The sequence below is a fragment of the Lemur catta genome, chromosome 5 (assembly GCF_020740605.2).
Source record: "Lemur catta isolate mLemCat1 chromosome 5, mLemCat1.pri, whole genome shotgun sequence".
Taxonomy (NCBI): domain Eukaryota; kingdom Metazoa; phylum Chordata; class Mammalia; order Primates; family Lemuridae; genus Lemur; species Lemur catta.
In genome coordinates this window covers 93697600-93715578 of record NC_059132.1, presented here as the reverse complement: position 1 = coordinate 93715578, position 17979 = coordinate 93697600, and the positions used below count along the sequence as shown (strand labels likewise).

At 35.0% G+C, this 17979-nt stretch overlaps 1 protein-coding gene across 1 annotated transcript in view; it reads left to right on the top strand.

Annotated features, from left to right (window-relative positions):
- Positions 1-9846, top strand: part of LARP1B (La ribonucleoprotein 1B) — a 94893-nt gene extending 85047 nt beyond the window's left edge. The window contains 6 exon segments of the mRNA XM_045552296.1: positions 1791-1951; positions 2358-2502; positions 5725-5834; positions 6550-6677; positions 8591-8652; positions 8654-9846. Of these exon segments, the coding sequence (XP_045408252.1) occupies positions 1791-1951; positions 2358-2502; positions 5725-5834; positions 6550-6677; positions 8591-8652; positions 8654-8888 (841 nt within the window). The 3' untranslated portion in view covers positions 8889-9846.
- The last annotated feature ends 8133 nt before the right edge of the window (positions 9847-17979 follow it).

Sequence of the window (17979 nt, the reverse complement as noted above, 5' to 3'; positions counted from 1 at the left end):
AAATATTGTATGATTCCACTTATATGAAGTACCTGGAACAGTCAAATTCATAGAGACAAAAAGTAGACTAGACGTTTCTAGAGGATATGGGGGGGGGTAAAGGGGGAGTTATTGTTTAGTAGGTACAGTTTTTGTAGAGAATGATGAAGAAGTTTTGAGTTTAGATAGTGGTGATGGTTATATAATGTTGTGAATGTATTTAATGCCAATGAATCACATACTTATGAATAATATTTAAAATGATAAGTATTAATATTATGTTAGGTATATTTTACCACACTTATACACACACAAACTCCTAAAAAAAAATTCACTGTTGATTTCCTAAGAAAATTCTTTAAGTATTGGGGGTAATAACTATTAGGCTCATCGTGACAAATACAAGGTTTCCAAAATTCTCATTTTTTCTTAAAATCTCTAATTTTATCATTGGAAACAAATACTCAGTTGTTTTTCTTGACATTAAAGACTCGTTTTGTTCATTTTCAAGGAAACATCTGACAAATAACAAAGTCTGAGTAACCCTTGTTTGTTGGTGGTTCTTCTAAAAGTGATGCTAAATTAGAAACAGTGCTCCATGAAAAATGCAGCTAGTTTACCACACGCCTTAATCACACAAGTGCTTTGCTTTAAGACAACCATTGTACTTTAATATATCACAAAAGTGTGTGCTTCCATCCCATTTAAAAAATTTTTGGTAAAAAATATATAACATAAAATTTACTATGTTAACCATTTTTAAGTGTACAATTCAGTAGTGTTCAGTATATTCACATTGTTATGAAACAGATCTCCAGAACATTTTTATCTTGCAAAACTGAAACTTCCATTACATTTTTGTTACCCACAAAAGACATGTGCTCAAGGATTAAAATTTTATAAAGTTAATTTTTCTGCTTTATCAGGGGCATTCTTAAGTTGAAACTGGCATTTTTTTTTTTAATTGCAAGTACATAGCAGTGAAGAATACAATTACTAAAAAGTAAAGTTTGGTGCCACAGCCTCAATTCACATCAACAGTTTTACACACCATTACTTTTGTGTCATCAGTACAAATGTCAACACAGTGGAAAGGATGAACAGTGTTGTAGTATTGTTATGAAAATAGTTTTGACCTTGCAGACTTTCTGAAAGATTCTTGGGAACCTTCCATGGGTCCACAGAGCACACTCTAAGAGCCACTGAGTTAGATTAATGTCTTAGGAAGATCCCTTTGGTGGCAGGATAGAGGAGGAAGACTGGAAAAATAGGGCCACCAGTCAATTCAAGTGAAAGGAGATGAAGGCCCAAATTTGATTAATGGAATGCAGTTGAAAATGAAAAGATTTAAGAGATATTTCAGAAGTAGAATTGAGAGTATATTTTTGAGATAATGAAATTATTGCCTTCTTGCCAGATTTTATCCCTCATTTCTATGTATTCAGTTTATATCATTAACCTAAATTACTCAAGATAAGTCAAAAATTCCCCAGTACCATAATAACTAATCTAAATTAATAATGGATCTGGAAGAGGAATGAGCTATTTAGTTATCTGCTTCTACTTACTGTTTTAGTTTGAGAATTTGTGACCATGTTTTTTTTTAATCAACTTCTGAATTTATGTAAACTGTATGTTGAACATAAATAGCACTTTATATGTAGATCTATATGTCATTAGTTTAGGAGAGTTTTAGAGGATACTTACTGTCTTTTCCTCTGCTCAGACTACCAGTAATGAAAAAAAAAGTACAAATTGGTTTAAACACTTGGTTTTGATATTTGAAGGCTTTTTTCCCCCTCCTCAAATAGCAGTTCAAATGCTTCACCTTCAGAAGGTGCACCACTAATAGGAGGTTATGGATGTACTCCTCATTCATTCCCAAAGTTCCAGCATCCTTCACATGAACTTTTAAAGGAAAATGGCTTTACCCAACAAGTGTACCACAAGTATCGTCGAAGATGCCTAAGTGGTAAGATGCTTGTTCTTTATTCAGCTATATTTAAAATTAAAATATAATTCTAATAAATTCAAATTGTATCATTTAATGTCAGGTTAAGATTTTATTTTTTTAGACTTATAAATAATTACTTTAAGTAAATATATTTATTTATATTCTTTATTCATGTACTTTAAAGCTTATATGCATTAGCAAATAAAATTTAGTATATTCTTCTTGGTACTATTAACAGATGTTTATAATTTGAGCATTGAGTCAGAAAATGGATTAACATTTGTCCTGTATTTAGAAGAAACGCAAATATATTTTGAGGATTAATATGTTTGATTTTTCTTCATTTTTATGCAAAATATCTATTATTTTGACTTTAAAAAGTATGTTTAATAAAACAATGTTTTATTATTTTAACTTTTTCCAGAGAGAAAGCGCTTAGGAATCGGTCAGTCCCAGGAAATGAATACCCTCTTTCGTTTCTGGTCCTTTTTCCTCAGAGATCACTTCAATAAAAAAATGTATGAGGAATTTAGACAACTTGCTTGGGAAGATGCAAAAGAAAATTACAGGTCAAATATTTTCTAATATTTTTACACTTGGAGGGAGTTTTTAAAAAATAATTTAAAAAACTAGTACTGAAATAGCCCAAATTTGAACTGTGAAAGTAGCACATCATAACTGGAGGGGGAAGGGCTCTATTAGCTTTCTATTGCTACATAGCAAACTGTCCCAAAACTCACAAGTTTAAAACAATGAACATTTATTAGTTCCGTTCCTAAGTGTTGAGACTCCAGGAACAAATTAGCTGGATGATTCTGGCTGAAGGTCTCTCATGAGGTTGAGGTCAAGGTGTTGGATGGGGCTGAAGTCAATGAAGAGTTGACCAGGGCTAAAGGATCTCATTCACATGGCTATTGGCAGGAGACTTCAGTTCCTCACCACACTGGCCTTCTCATAGGGCACTTTACAACATGGCTTTACCTTGAGTGACTAATTTAAGAAAGAAGGAGAGCTTCCAAGATGGAAGGCTCAGTGTCTTGTATAACCTATACCTGGAAGTGGCATACCATTCATTACCTCTGCCTTATCGGATTGTCTGTACAGACCAGCCCCAGTACAGGGTAGGAGGGAACTACACAAAGTCGTGAAAGCAAGAGATAGGGTCATTAGGATCCATCTTAGAGGGCTGGCACAGGGGGCTGAATCAAAGTATAAGATTTTTCTCTCCTGTGCTCCCACCGTTACAGAGTTCCCCTGCATGTGCATATGCATACCCAAATGGACAAATGTTTAGAGCCAAACCAGTCATTAAGATGCCTTGAGGAAAAAAAAAAAAAAAGCAAGACTTCTCATGATACTCTGCTTGACTCACCTGTCTAATATCATTTTTTTCCATCAGTCCTCTAGTATTCTAGGCAACAGTGAAACTGAACTACATGTTCTGTGAAACAGCCAAGTCCTGTAGTCTTTGGATTTCTGTACATATTCTTACCTCTGCTTCTACTTCTCTTCTTCCTCCCTCTGTTTTGCTAACTCCTGTTCTTTTTGTCCCAGCTTAGGCCTTGCTTCCTGCAGAAATGTTCAGGGGAAGTCTTGAGAGTGTCTCTAGGGCTGAGTGAGGCCAGACCAAGAGGGTGAAAAGGAAGACAAAGTGGACTTATGCAGGCTGTTTATTCTTGGGGAAAGGGAGAAAGGAAGAAGGGATGGAAAGAAGGGAAAAAAGATAATTTTCCATTCAATAATATTACCAAGTTCTGAAAATGGATCCCTCTTATAAATCTCAAATAAGAATATATTATTAATCAGATATTGTGATCTTTGTGAAGAATACAAGGTGCTGCAAATAAATTTTTCTGACAAAAAATAAAATTTATATTTGCGCTGACTTATATAAAAACAAAGTCTATTTAATTTTTATCTAGAATTTTTATCCAGACCAGGACCAGCAGTTACATGGCATGTGTACCTCTATTTGTTTCTCCTCTGTCCATTACTGACATCTCTAATCAATCCCAGTACTGTTTTATGTTCTTTCTTACCACATTTCCTTGGACTTATACTCTCTTATCATGGCTTTAATAGCTACTGCCAATTTAGCAGAGTTGGCACAAAAGACAAAATTTGCCATTCCTGTCTTGAGGATGCCACTGTATACTAACCCAGGAGACAGCAAGACCCTGTCACACACACACACCAAAAAAAAAACACCAAAAAACTAAAAACTTCTTTCTCCAGAAAGAGAGAGAAGGAAAGGAGACCCCTAGACCTCACCCTCCAAAGATTCTGATTTCAGTGGTTTGGAACAGAGACTGGGCATGGGTATTTTTAAAAATCTCCCCCAATGATTCTAGTATGTGGTCAAGGTTGAGAACCACTGATATCAGTATTGTATGATCCCAGAATAGGAGTGTTAAGTCAAGTTTGTCATTCTGAGCTGTAGTTCCTTTAGTCCTTATTGTCCTTAGCCTTCAGTCTTACAAGCTCAACTAATAGCATCACTTAAAGCTACTGGAACAAAGGGCTCAGGTTAGAGTGTAGTTGTGTAGTTGGCAATTCTACATTGCTCTTGGTGGCTTGCAAAGAAATCTGTTTATTCTTTTGGGACAAACCATCACTCTCCATCTTGTAAATAAGCTGGTTACAGAAGAGAAAGAGACATACACACCCTGCTTCCTGTGAATAACAGCCAATCAAAGAAGAATTAACCTCTACTCCACCAAGGCGGCCAGAATAATTTAGGATTCTAAACTGAGGAGTCTTTTTTTTTTTTTTTTTTTTGAGACAGAGTCTCACTCTGTTGCCCAGGCTAGAGTGAGTGCCGTGGCGTCAGCCTAGCTCACAGCAACCTCAAACTCCTGGGCTTAAGCGATCCTACTGCCTCAGCCTCCCGAGTAGCTAGGACTACAGACATGTGCCACCATGCCCGGCTAATTTTTTGTATATATATTTTTAGTTGGCCAGATAATTTCTTTCTATTTTTTTTTAGTAGAGACGGGGGTCTCACTCTTGCTCAGGCTGGTCTCGAACTCCTGACCTCGAGCGATCCACCCGCCTCGGCCTCCCAGAGTGCTAGGATTACAGGCGTGAGCCACCGCGCCCGGCCTGAGGAGTCTTTTCATTGTGGCATCTAGTTGAGTCAGTTAGACATGGTACTTCTAATGCTGTCTTAATGGCTTTGTCTACTCTCATGCTTATCACCTTTTGTTGAAGGTTGAGCTTTTTTAGCAATATATTTGCTGTTAATTGTACTTTATAACTAAAGCAGGGAGACTCTCTTAGGAGCCATTTAATTAGGTTTACACCATTATAATTGAATGGGTCGACCATACCTAGGGGTCCAGGGCATAAGAGTATGGTCTTTATCTTTCTAGAGTGATGATTGTGTTAAGGAGTATTTAATACCATGTACAAACACACCATTATAAATTTTGGTTTGGAAAAAATCTAAAGCATTTCCAATTTGTCACTAAATCTTTTGACCAGTTCTTCAGAAATACCAGGGAAAGATACTCTGTCCATCTACAGAAGCTGTATTCCAATTGTCTATGTCCCTTGGGCATCCTCTCATTCTGCAAGTTCCCAGTACACTTTCATGATGTGCTATGGCTGAGTCAGCAAACATAGTGAAGCCAGCTGTGGATCACTAACTACTACCTCAGTTAAAAATCTGCATACTGAGATTTTTTGGTCAGGATTATCTGTGCCATGTTTGCTTGTAGCAATACTACTAACTATATTTATATCCTTATAACAAAAATTTTATTATATACCTTTTATTTTTTTTTCTATAGGTATGGGTTAGAATGTCTGTTCAGGTTTTATAGTTATGGACTGGAAAAAAAATTCAGACAAGAAATTTTTAAGGATTTCCAAGAAGAAACCAAAAAAGACTATGAATCTGGTAAATAAACAACAACAAAAAACTTATTCTCTTTGGAAATTGTAAACCTGAGTCTGTCAATAAGTAGAGAGGGAATTATAGTTGTCTTCTTCAGGGCAAACCTTAATTTAAGACCTTCATGCCACTATTATGGTTCTTGATGAAGGATGGGGCACCATTTAGTGAGAAGATCCTGTGAGGTATTGGAAAATAACTATTCTCCAGTATTTCCTTTATGGAGATGTGTTTTATCATTATTCCCCTGACAAACATGATTACTCATTGGTGTTCTATTACATGAAAATTTTGTGTAACCAGCAGTTATGCTTGGAAAGGCAGAATAGCACAGTGGTTAAAGAGTGCAGGTTCTGGGCCAGATCCCTAGGCCGAATCACATTTCATTACTAAATAGCTACATGACCTTGGGTAAATTACTTAACCTTGCTAGGCTCAGTTTTCTCATCTGTAATATACATAAGAGCACACCTATCTTTTTGGTTGTATATGGCCCAAATTCATTTGATACATAATAAGGCATTTAATACCTGTTACATAACAACTGTTCAATAAATGTTATGGTAGCTGTCGTTATTGTTAATTTATTACATGTCTTATTCTTGATCTAGATTAAGTATATATTGGAAGATAAATGGCTATTGCTGGTAGGATCATGTTTAATATAAATCATTTTTAAAATTCTATATCATTCACTGTATATGTTCTTCTTTGTTATTAGGCCAGCTGTATGGACTAGAAAAGTTTTGGGCTTATTTGAAATATTCTCAATCTAAAACACAGTCTATTGACCCGAAACTTCAGGAATACCTCTGTAGTTTTAAGAAGTTAGAAGACTTTCGTGTTGATGTAAGTTTTAAATCCCTTTCTCTATTTTATTACCCATATATTCTGATCTCTTATCAGTGATTTTTAAGTTTAATTTTACAATTTGTATTTTTTAACTTTTTATTTTGAAAATTAACTTTTCACTTTTGAAATAAAACTTTGAAACAGGTACAAAAATGGTTCAGATAATTCCCACATATTCTGTTCACTCAGATTTCTCAAATGTTAACATCTTGTATAACCACAGTGCAATTGTCAGTTCACTTTGATCTTGATATGCCCCTGTAATTTAACATTTTATAGATTTAGTAACTTTTACACGGATTTGCTACTAATTTCTCATTAGTAATGTGAAAACTTTTCACTTTTTAATGTTTTTTTAAAATCCATATAATTTCTGTAACGTGTTGGTATGGATTTAGGGTTTCTGCATAATAAAATTAAGGCGAGAATGCTATGTGCAGGCAAGAAAGTAGGGTTTAATCAATTTGATTTCAATAGGAAAAGGAAAGCAATAAAAAGAATAAGATGAACTTAAGAAGATAAAGGAAAAGGAGAAAGAAGAGAAGCAAAAGAAATAAGAAAAGAAGAAAAATAAAAAAGTTGAAAAGAGACATAAAGGAAGGCTAGGTCCATCTCTGCTTAGTGTCATAAATTGTCTTGTAGTTCTGTGTAAATGGAGTTGATGCCTCAGGGATGAAGATAATAGAAGAGCCTGTGTCTCTGAAATGAAGAGCTGTTTTTCTAGAGTGGCCTGACCAGTTCTGTTGCAAAGATGTCCCTGCTCTGTAATCGTAACTCTTGCCCTATTTGAAGCTAAGAATGCAGAGTTGTTGTTGTTGTTTTTTTTTTTGAGACAGAGTCTCACTTTGTTGCCCGGGCTAGAGTGAGTGCCGTGGCGTCAGCCTAGCTCACAGCAACCTCAAACTCCTGGGCTTAAGGGATCCTACTGCCTCGGCCTCCCGAGTAACTGGGACTATAGGCATGCGCCACCATGCCCGGCTAATTTTTTCTATATATATATTTTTAGCTGTCCAGATAATTTCTTTCTATTTTTAGTAGAGACGGGGTCTCGCTCAGGCTAGTCTCAAACTCCTGACCTCGAGCCATCCACCCGCCTTGGCCTCCCAGAGGGCTAGGATTACAGGCGTGAGCCACCGCGCCCGGCCCAGAGCTTCTCTTTTAAGTACAGTAGATGGTTGGAGAAAGAGGCTACTGTCTTATCTTACCTCCAAATAAAAATATTAGTCCAGTGGTGTACAGTTCTGGGCTTCCAAATCTGTAACTGGAAAGACCCCAAAAGCTGACCTTTTCTGAATGTAAGATACTTGTTCACTGTCTACCCTCTTTCTGCTTGCAGTCCGAGGGGATTTGGGCACATTATGCATACTCATGTTTGAAGATATTTAAATTTAGTACCATCAGTAATACTCTCAGTCTCTTTATCATGGGGATTCTAGATAAATCTTTAAATTTGCTGAAGGTTCTTTGACTTGGCATCTGTTTTTTCTCCGTGTTGCTTTTACTCATCTGTTACTTAAACATTCCCATCATAACCAAGCCTAGGATAGGAGTTTAGGGTTGAGAAAGGGACAGGGCTGAATAAAGGAGGAAAATGGCCTTGCTGAAACATTTTCTTGGAGGCAGGGAACCCAGCCTTATGCTTATGCCCTGTCATGTAGCTTAGGCCAGAAAATGTGGGAGAAGCTAAATAAACATACGTTGAGTGAAAGAATGAGCAAAATACTAGTAGGCTGATTTAGGTAAGAAATTTAAGTTTAATTCCTTCAGGTACTATTAAGTTTTTGTTACACGGATAAAATCTACTGAACTGCCAACATAATTTCCCTCTGTGTTGGAAAAGTCTGGCCTTAGATTTTGAAGGGAAGAAAACCAGTAAAATTGTCAACCATGTTGTCTTTCATGATTTGCAGCCCCCTATTAGTGAGGAATTTGGAAGAAAAAGACATTCATCTACTTCTGGTGAGGAGAGCAATCAGACTTCCATCTAATTCCTCTACAAAACCACCAAATGCTGCTAAGCCTACATCTGCCAGTCAGCTTCAGGTCCCAATAAACTCTCCCAGAAGGAATACTTCCCAGGAGTCCAGTGACAATTCACACCAGAACAGTGCTGCCTCCATCTCAACAAATTGTGAAATGCCTGTGAAATGGACTCTTAACAAAAGTTGTCTGTCCTTGAAATCAACATTTATGTCAGTATTTATTTGAGAAAAATCTTCTGATGTTTAATTGTGATAATCAGAAAAAAAGAAAAATGGAAGAAAAGTGGTAGCATTTTTTCTAGCAAGATAAATTCCAAAAAATTTTCCCTGATTTCACAAACAAGGATAGTTTTGGTGACCTTTTATAGAGATCCTCTAGTAATGTATTTTGGTCTCCAATTTCTTTTTCAAAGCCATTGTTTACAAGAACAGCATTCCTTAAATATATTAAAAAACAATATAAGGAATGCCTATCATTAGCTCATACTTCTTAAAGAAGATATAGTATGTTGTATTCATCTCTTCTATAGAGCTATCTTAAAGAATCCAATTACCCCACTATCAATTCGTATCTAAGCTTATTATAAACAAAGGAAGATTACGTATATATATTTTAAGTTCAAAAAAAAATATGAAACGATACATTTACTTTTTCTTGTAGACATAGTTTTAAAGGAATTTTTTTTTTTACAAAAGAACTATAGAACAAGATTGTAATTACATTGAAGTATACGCACTTTTGAAGTTAGGTTTTACTTTTTTTTCCCCCTCAAGTCATACCTCACAATTTCCACAGTTGTTATGTTGGTGTGGAATTTTCTGAATTAGCGTAAGCTGGTTACATATTAAGGAGAGATTTACTTTTGTGATTTTATATAAACTTGCACAAGTAATTAAAAACTACATTGGGATAGGTTGGAATATTGTCCTAAATAAATCTTGCACTGTTTTGAATGCATCTACTGTTTGTACATCTGCAAGTAGGTATGTCACAAGCAGTTAGATTATCTTCAATTTAAAAGGGGTACTTACTTTTTCTTTTTTGTTCTTTTAATTTTGTTTTATGCTGAGTGTTTTCAAGAGTTACAGCAAATTGATTTCTAATTTTTATTGCTATTCAACATTGATGTAAATGATAGTTTCAGTTTTTGTGGTATTTAAAAAAATAAAGCACTTATTCTGAATTATTTGAATCCATTTTTAATTATTTTTATTTAGAATATAATCAAAAAGCTGTAATATTCGAATTCTGCTAGTAGAAGACCATTATATTTTGTGAATGAAGTTTCAGTTATAAAATTATATCCATTTTTATTGAGCACAACATGATTTACAAATATTTTCTTTTATTGGCAGAAGCAGCTAGTTTCAGTACACTAAATTAATTCATTATTTTCCTTTTGAGTAGACTGGATGTTTTATTCTTGTAAATGACAGTATTGAAATATATATAATCTTTGGATAAATGTGCTATTCATTAGTAAATAGGTACTCATTAAGTTATTTCTCATACATCAATGATAAACTGCAGTTTTATAATATTTAATATTTTGGGGGGTCATTTTGATGCTTTAAATTAAGGAAATAGTCAAATTTGGATATTCTGAAAATAAGTTTTACTTAAAGGTGTTGTAAAGAGGTTGCAAAACAAGCAATGGGTTACAATAATAAATCCTTTAGTGTTTTCTTGAGTCTATAGTTCTGACTTTTTGGTGAGAAATTTCCAAATAATGCTTATTAGTTTTAAGTGGTCTCTTGATCTAAAATTTTTTCTCAATATCCTTTTTTGTATTGAAACCTGTATTTAAGATATTTCTACTCAACTAAATATGCAACTATAAATTTGATTGGAAAATTATATATTTTAAATGAACATACAGTAATTGAGTTTTGTGATATGTATTAATTAGTAATTGTATCATATTTTTATTACAAAAGTAATACATGTACATTGGGAAATTTAGAAAAGCACAAAAGAAAATAATGTACTGTTTTAAAAAAGAAAAACAAAATTGGTATCCTGCTATGCATTTAGTGTTGTAACCTGCTTTTTTCACTTAATAGAGTTGAACATTTTCTGATGTCATTAATATTTCTGCATCAGGACTTTTACTAGTTACATCCAGCATGTGGATGTATCATAGTTTATTTAAAAAAAATAGCTAATTGCCTACTGTTGAACGTTAGCTGTGCCCAGGTTTTGGCTGTTACTAACAACAATTCAATTAATAGCATTCTTGGCCGGGCGTGGTGGCTCACGCCTATAATCCTAGCACTCTGGGAGGCCGAGGTGGGTGGATCGCTCAAGCTCAGGAGTTCGAGACCAGCCTGAGCAAGAGTGAGACCCCGTCTCTACTAAAAATAGAAAGAAATGATTTGGACAGCTAAAAATCTATATAGAAAAAAAAAATTAGCCAGTCATGGTGGTGCATGCCTGTAGTCCCAGCTACTCGGGAGGCTGAGGCAGTAGGATTGCTTAAGCCCAGGAGTTTGAGGTTGCTGTGAGCTAGGCTGATGCCACGGCACTCACTCTAGCCTGGGCAACAGTGCAAGACTCTGTCTCAAAAAAAAAAAAAAAAAATAGTATTCTTACCAGTAACTTTTTGTGTATAAGCTTGAAGTTATTGACTAGAGTAAGTTCCTAGAAGTTGTAATTCTAAGTAAAAAGATGTCCCCATTTAAAGGCCTTCTAGGAAGATTGCACAGTTTATACTTTCACCAACATCGTCTGCTTCCCTACATCCTTATCAATCTTTCTCTTTGTTAGACTGAGAAGCAAAAGATGTTATTTTAATCTCATTATTAGGTGTCATCATTTTAATCAGCTCACTAATGAGTGATAATTGTTATGTTTTTATCTGTATTATTTGTAGATTTCTTGATCATATCCTTTATTTTATTTATTTATTTATTTTTAGACAGAGTCTCACTCTGTTGCCCAGGCTAGAGTGCCGTGGTGTCAGCCTAGCTCACAGCAACCTCAAAGTCCTGGGCTCAAGCGATCCTTCTGCCTCAGCCTCCCGAGTAGCTGGGACTACAGACGTGCACCACCATGCCCGGCTAATTTTTTTCTATATATTTTTAGTTGTCTAGCTAATCGCTTTCTGTTTTATTTAGTAGAGATGGGGTCTCACTCTTGCTCAGGCTGGTCTCGAACTCCTGAGTTCAAGCAATCCGCCCACCTCGGCCTCCCATAGTGTTAGAATTACAGGTGTGAGCCACCACTCCCAGCCCAATCATATCCTTTATATTTTCCTTTTGGAGTGATTATCTCTTTCTGATTAATTTTTAAAGCTTTTTTTAGTTATCAAGCATATTAACCCATTGCCTTCTAATTTTGTTTATGTATATTTGACATGGGATGTACATTTTTTTGGTAAAATTTAAAAAAATTATACCCCTTAAAGAAATTCCAAATGTAAAGTTCAAGCATATAAAAAGCTTTGTTATTTAATGAAAAGAAGAACATCATTGACTATAAATCTAGATGACCTTACCCAAAATTTATGTAAGTTCCTGGTGACCTTAGATGCTTCCTTCCTTATGATTTTGCATAATTTTCAATTTTATTAAATAAAAAAGGCAACATTAAAAATGTTTAAATTCCAAATCCTTCTGCTAAGGGAGTAGTTGAAGCCATCTTCAGAATTCTTTATTCTAAAAGGAATTAGAGAGTTATGTTTTAAAATAGGTATCATTTTAGTTTTAAAATAGATTTTTGTTTTTTATTCTTTGGAGATGACATCTCGCCATGTTGCCCAGGCTGACCTCTAACTCCTGGGCTCAAGCGATCCTCCCCCTTCGTCCTCCCAAGTAGCTACCATTATAGGCACATGCCTATTTTTTAAACTTGTTATGCCAGTTTGGAACTCCACTCTGACATTCTCTCATGCTTCTTGCCATTTTACTAAGTTGTATGACCACTTTCTTTTGTGTGTTCAATCTTTTCCTTCAACTAATTTCTTAGCTTTTATGAAATTGCTTATTGTTTTTATTTTTTTCCTGCATAGGAGACTGATCCAGTAGAGTACACCTAATTATATCACCACTAGATGGCAGAATAGAATAAGTCAGATCTGTAGACTTGACAGGTGAGGGGCGGGGGAGAGCCAGGGAGTGAGAACTCTTATGCCATCTTGTGGTGATATATAATTATATCCATTACTATGCATTCCTAATAGTCTTATGTGTGTCTCACAACTCATGATTACCTTGTTAGGCATTGCCCTAGTTATTAGTAAATTTGTATTAGTTATTTGGTTCTTAGTAAATACAATAACAGCATCAATATTTGCGTATGGTTAAAATGAAAATACTATTCTTTAGTCTTTGTCCTTTCACTTAAAAGTTTGAAGTACCTCATTAGCATTATTTTTTTATTAACTCTCTTGAAATGTAAACAAGTCAAGCAAATTGTGAGATATATCTTTTTATATGTCTGGCTAACCGAAGCTGTATGGTTAAATCACGTAGCAAGTTAATGAATGATCCTGCCTAAAACATGAAAAACTTAAAACTAGATGCTCTTATAACTAGAACAAAGTGTTATCACATAGCTAGTTGAATGGCTGAGCTAGGATTTGAACTGAAGTAGTCTGGGTCCAGAGCCCAAGCTCTTCATCTTAACCAGATTGTTCTTTAACAGCATGAAATACCAGAACACATGAACACTGACTCTACAACTCAACTACAATGATTCGTAAGTATCATAAATCAAGATTAGATTCTTGTGGTTAAGACAAAATTTTTTTATATAATAAGCATCCTCTGCAGTTTTGAATGGTCTAGTGGACTATTTAAATACATACATTAAGTGCTGTAAGTTAAATCCTCATTTGGGGGGAAATCATGATTAGGGAACAATATTATTCATCTGTTTAAATATTTTCCCAGAATTTGATAAGGTAAAATATAACCTAAACTGAGAATTTTATTCAGAATCCACTTAGAAATTTTGCATTAGTTTATTTAGAGTTATTAATGACAACTGAAGATACTGGACTACCCAGAAATAATGATATTCTAGTCTTAAAAAGGCTTAAAGGAAATATATTAACAGGAATCACCTCTGGCTTTATACTCTTTGCCAATTTTCTGAATTCTTTACAAGGATCCTGTTTTTGCTGGGCCAATTAAGAAATGATTTGGTTAGTAGAATGGTTTCTAACAATATATTGCACATATTAGCTTCAGTAAATTCCTAAGAACCAGAATGTGCTGCTGTTTTGTTTTTGTTTTTTCCAGGTAGTATTCCAAGTCTACAAAATTGAGTACCTTTCTCAGGGTGTTTTAAGATGCATTAAAATTTATTTTATTTATTTTTTTAGAGATAGGGTCTTGCTCTGTCGCTAGGCTGGAGTACAGTGGCACAATCATAGCTCACTGCAGCCTCAAACTCCTGGGCTCAAGTGATCCTTGCACCTCGGCCTTCTAAAGTGCTGGGATTATATAGACATGAGCCACAGCACCCAGGCTTGCATTGGACTTTAATTAGAATGCAAACATTATCACAGTACTGGTGTTTAATGTTAAAATTTTCTGGTTTCCAGTTAATACCTTTAAGTATAATCTAAGGTGAAACTTTTAATGAGTCAAAGGATTGACTTTGGAGGAGGAGGCTCTGTGAGACCCAAAATTTAGTATTGCCTGTAGTTTCTTTTGGGAGAGAATCCATAGTTTTGGTCAGATTCCTGCAGGAATTTAAGATCCCAAATAAGTTTAATAACTGCTACTCTAGAGAAAAATTAGCTTATTTGTTAGAAACATGAACTGAATCCTGGCTCCTCTCACTAAGTTACAGTGTTTTATTTACAAAATTGCACTTACCTTATAGTGCTATGAAGAATAAATGTAAAGCATTTAGCATAGTGCCTGGTGTACAGTAAGCACGCAGTAAGCCTTGGCTATTCCTAGGACTAAGCATTGGACGAGACAGCTCCAGCTATTAAAAAGTATCTTCTCCAGGAGGGTATGAATATCATTTTAAATCTTTATGTGAAATTAATCTACTTAAAACATTTAATTAATAAGGAAAAATCTGATCCCTTGTAATTGTTTTGTTGTCATAGAATAAGTTATGAATGCCTTTCTGCCCTTGTGGTTCACTGACCTCCAGGTGAGAGGTAGTAGGGTTGCTTAGTTGCTATTGTTTCTACTGACTTGAATAATTGACACAAGTATGATTTCCTTGAAGCAGTTACCAGGTCATGAATCTGAAATATCTAAATCCCTCACTTTTAGTTCTTTCCCTTTGTTTGGTTAACAATTTTGCTCATTATGCTTTCCCAGCATCACTGTGATCTAGCACTTCTGCCTCATCTTAAATACCCAGTTCCTGAGCAGGCACGAGAATCTGGCCTCCTAGGCTCAGTGATGCTCCCACCACAGCCTCACCCACACGCGTTTCCAAGTCTGCCTTCCATTCTACATTTCAGAAACCGTTTTCTGTTCACTTTTGAAAGTCTGCCCTGGGAAATTCTTAATAACTTTTATCTTAGATAACAACTCTAATAATAATTTATCTCCCACCCAGAGAAGTTGTCTTTCATGCTCTTTAAGTCCTTTTTATTACAGGTAAATTTGTCCCAACTTTTTCCTCTGGTTTGAGACCCATCTCCAACAGATATTCTGATCGAGCATTGTGGAAGTAGCAGGTGACCTTGGTGTCTGCCCTCACTGAAGTTATAAAGCTGGCTTAACCAGGCCACAGGCAGAGCCTGTAGGAGAGGCAGGTAACTTCTCAGACCACCAAATTATCTTGATCTCCAGTCTGCTTTCTGTTATTCTACTCTTTCATAAACCATACATGTTATATTATTTTAAAAATCTCAGTATAGGCTTTTTAAAAGCCTGAATGAAGTTTCTTATATTCTGTATAGTATGTGGCTACTAAATAAAATTTTGCCTTCAAGACTTGTTAAAGTTTTAGATTACAGACAATTTTTGCATGAATGCATTGAAATGAATTCAATACCATAGTATTCACATTAAGGTATATCAGCACAGTTCCCTAGAACCAGCTTTTAATGACTATTCCTGAAACTTTTCATACTTTCTATATTTTCCCATTTCAACTTTGTTATTTAAATCACTAGTGCCTAAATTATGCTGAACTCTGATATAGTAATAGTTCAAATAATTATAATAAGGACATTTTCAGAATTAAAAAAAACAGGGAAGTTATTACTCAAGCAAAGCTTTATCATTATACCTTTATATTTTATCATCTCAGCTATAAATAAGAGGTCAGGAATCTTGTCTATCTTGGTTACCATTATATTCCCAACAAAGAAAGAGAAAGGAAGGAGGAAAGAAGGAAAGAATCATGTGAAATCCTACCATCTAAAATCACTATCCCTGACATCTGGCATACATACCATAATATTTTGCCTAAATCTTTAAGCTATAAAAGGACAACACATGCAACATATTTTAAACAGCATCACAAATGCTAAAGAGGTGAAATGCATGAGAGCCAAAATTAAGAGATGGATAGGAGGCAGGATGCATCTAGAAGTCCTTTTAGTCAGCATCCAAGGAACAAAACTATATATGAGATTGAAATGTAGTTATAACCAAACATATTTGATACTTGCTTGGTTTTTTTAAGCTTTATACAATAGACTCAGGGTGATTATTGTGTTATCTTTGGGGAATCCTTGCTCCCGAACAGAGCTTCATTTCTATTAGTACTATTTTAAAAGTCCTTTTGAGTGAACCTCTGGATGGCCTTATTTAAGGGCCAAGGGAAGACATGAAAATATCTTACTGATTTGTCAAAAAACTTCCACCTTTGGGCTGTCAAGACAGTATGATATAATGTAGCAGTCCTCAAATCGGTGATATGCCTAGGGACAGATACATAAATACCAATACTTTCAGAGGCGATTATATGGGTATAGATTATTTTAAAGGAATCAATTTTCAGGTCTTCAACTTCCATAAGTACTCTTTTCTAAAATTGATTTATCTGAATGTTCTTAAGTTCCAAATAATCCTTTTCCCCACTTTATAAAAGGAAGGCATTGCCCTGACACATCCCAAATACTGTTCTAGTTATGCAAGCAGTCATGGGCCCCACATAGGTTAAATCTTCGGAGTGATTCACTGAGTTATCATAAACCCATAGACTTGCTGAATTTCTCTTTTTTATAAATGTTTTTTCTTTTCTATTTTATTTAATTTTATTTTTTGAGACAAGGTCTCACTTTGTTGCCCGGGCTAGAGTGCAGATCACAGCTCACTGCAACCTCAAACTCCTGGGCTCAAGTGTGATCCTCCTGCCTCAGCCTCCCAAGTAGCTGGGACTACAGGCTCATGCCACCGTGCCTGACTAATTTTTGTAGAGACAGGGTCTCGCTATATTGCTCAGGCTGTTCTCCAACTCCTGGCCTCAAGCAATCCTCTGTGCCTTGGCCTCCCAAAATGCTAGGATAACAAGCATGAGCCATTGCATCTGGCCTCTTTTTTAATAAATATTTCTGTTAAGGATAAAACTTTGTGTATTTTTGGCTAGTGTACAGTGTATTATTCAGTGAGGGAATTAGAACACATTTTTATCAAATCATACAAAATATGTATTACAATTACTGTGAATCCTCATTTTAAAATGTTTAAAATTTTATTTACAAAATATATTATTTTTAAAATACCTGCCAAATTTGTTTTTAGCAGACTAAAGCATTCTCTTTCATTAAATTTATTTTAAAAGTTGGATCATGGTTCTTCTCAAGACTGACACACATTTCCAGTAAATTTGTGGCCAAGATTATAGCACTGTTTACCCAATCCATTTCTAGAATGCTAGACTGCATTCCTGTCCTCCTGTTTCAGGTTTGCCAGTATAATTGGTTCTGGGTTTTGGAAGGCAAGGGAAGTGAGGGGCTCCACTTCCAGACCTGGCCATGTGCCATCTCTATGCTGCTTCTTTTCTTTGTCAGCTATATGGAAGCCATATGTTGAAAACAACAGCGCCCTGAGATGTGTCCCTGAATCACCACCTAGTCCTTTTTGGAACTCTATAGTATCAAGAAATTGTTTTTTTACTATATTAAGCCATGATGACTGTGGAGTCTCTCTGTTATAGTAGCTAATATTAACCAATAATAAGAAACTTACTACTTATGTTTAGTAATTGCCAAAATGTGTATATGTTTTTATTCTGATAAATTATGTATTAATATTTGTAATAACTCAAGGATAAAAAGGAAAGATATAAGCTTTCTAAATGTTAAAGAGGAGGTTGGTCATCATATCTTTAAAAAATGGATCTAAATATTATATTTGGATTTACTTAAATTTATATTTAAAATTTTAAT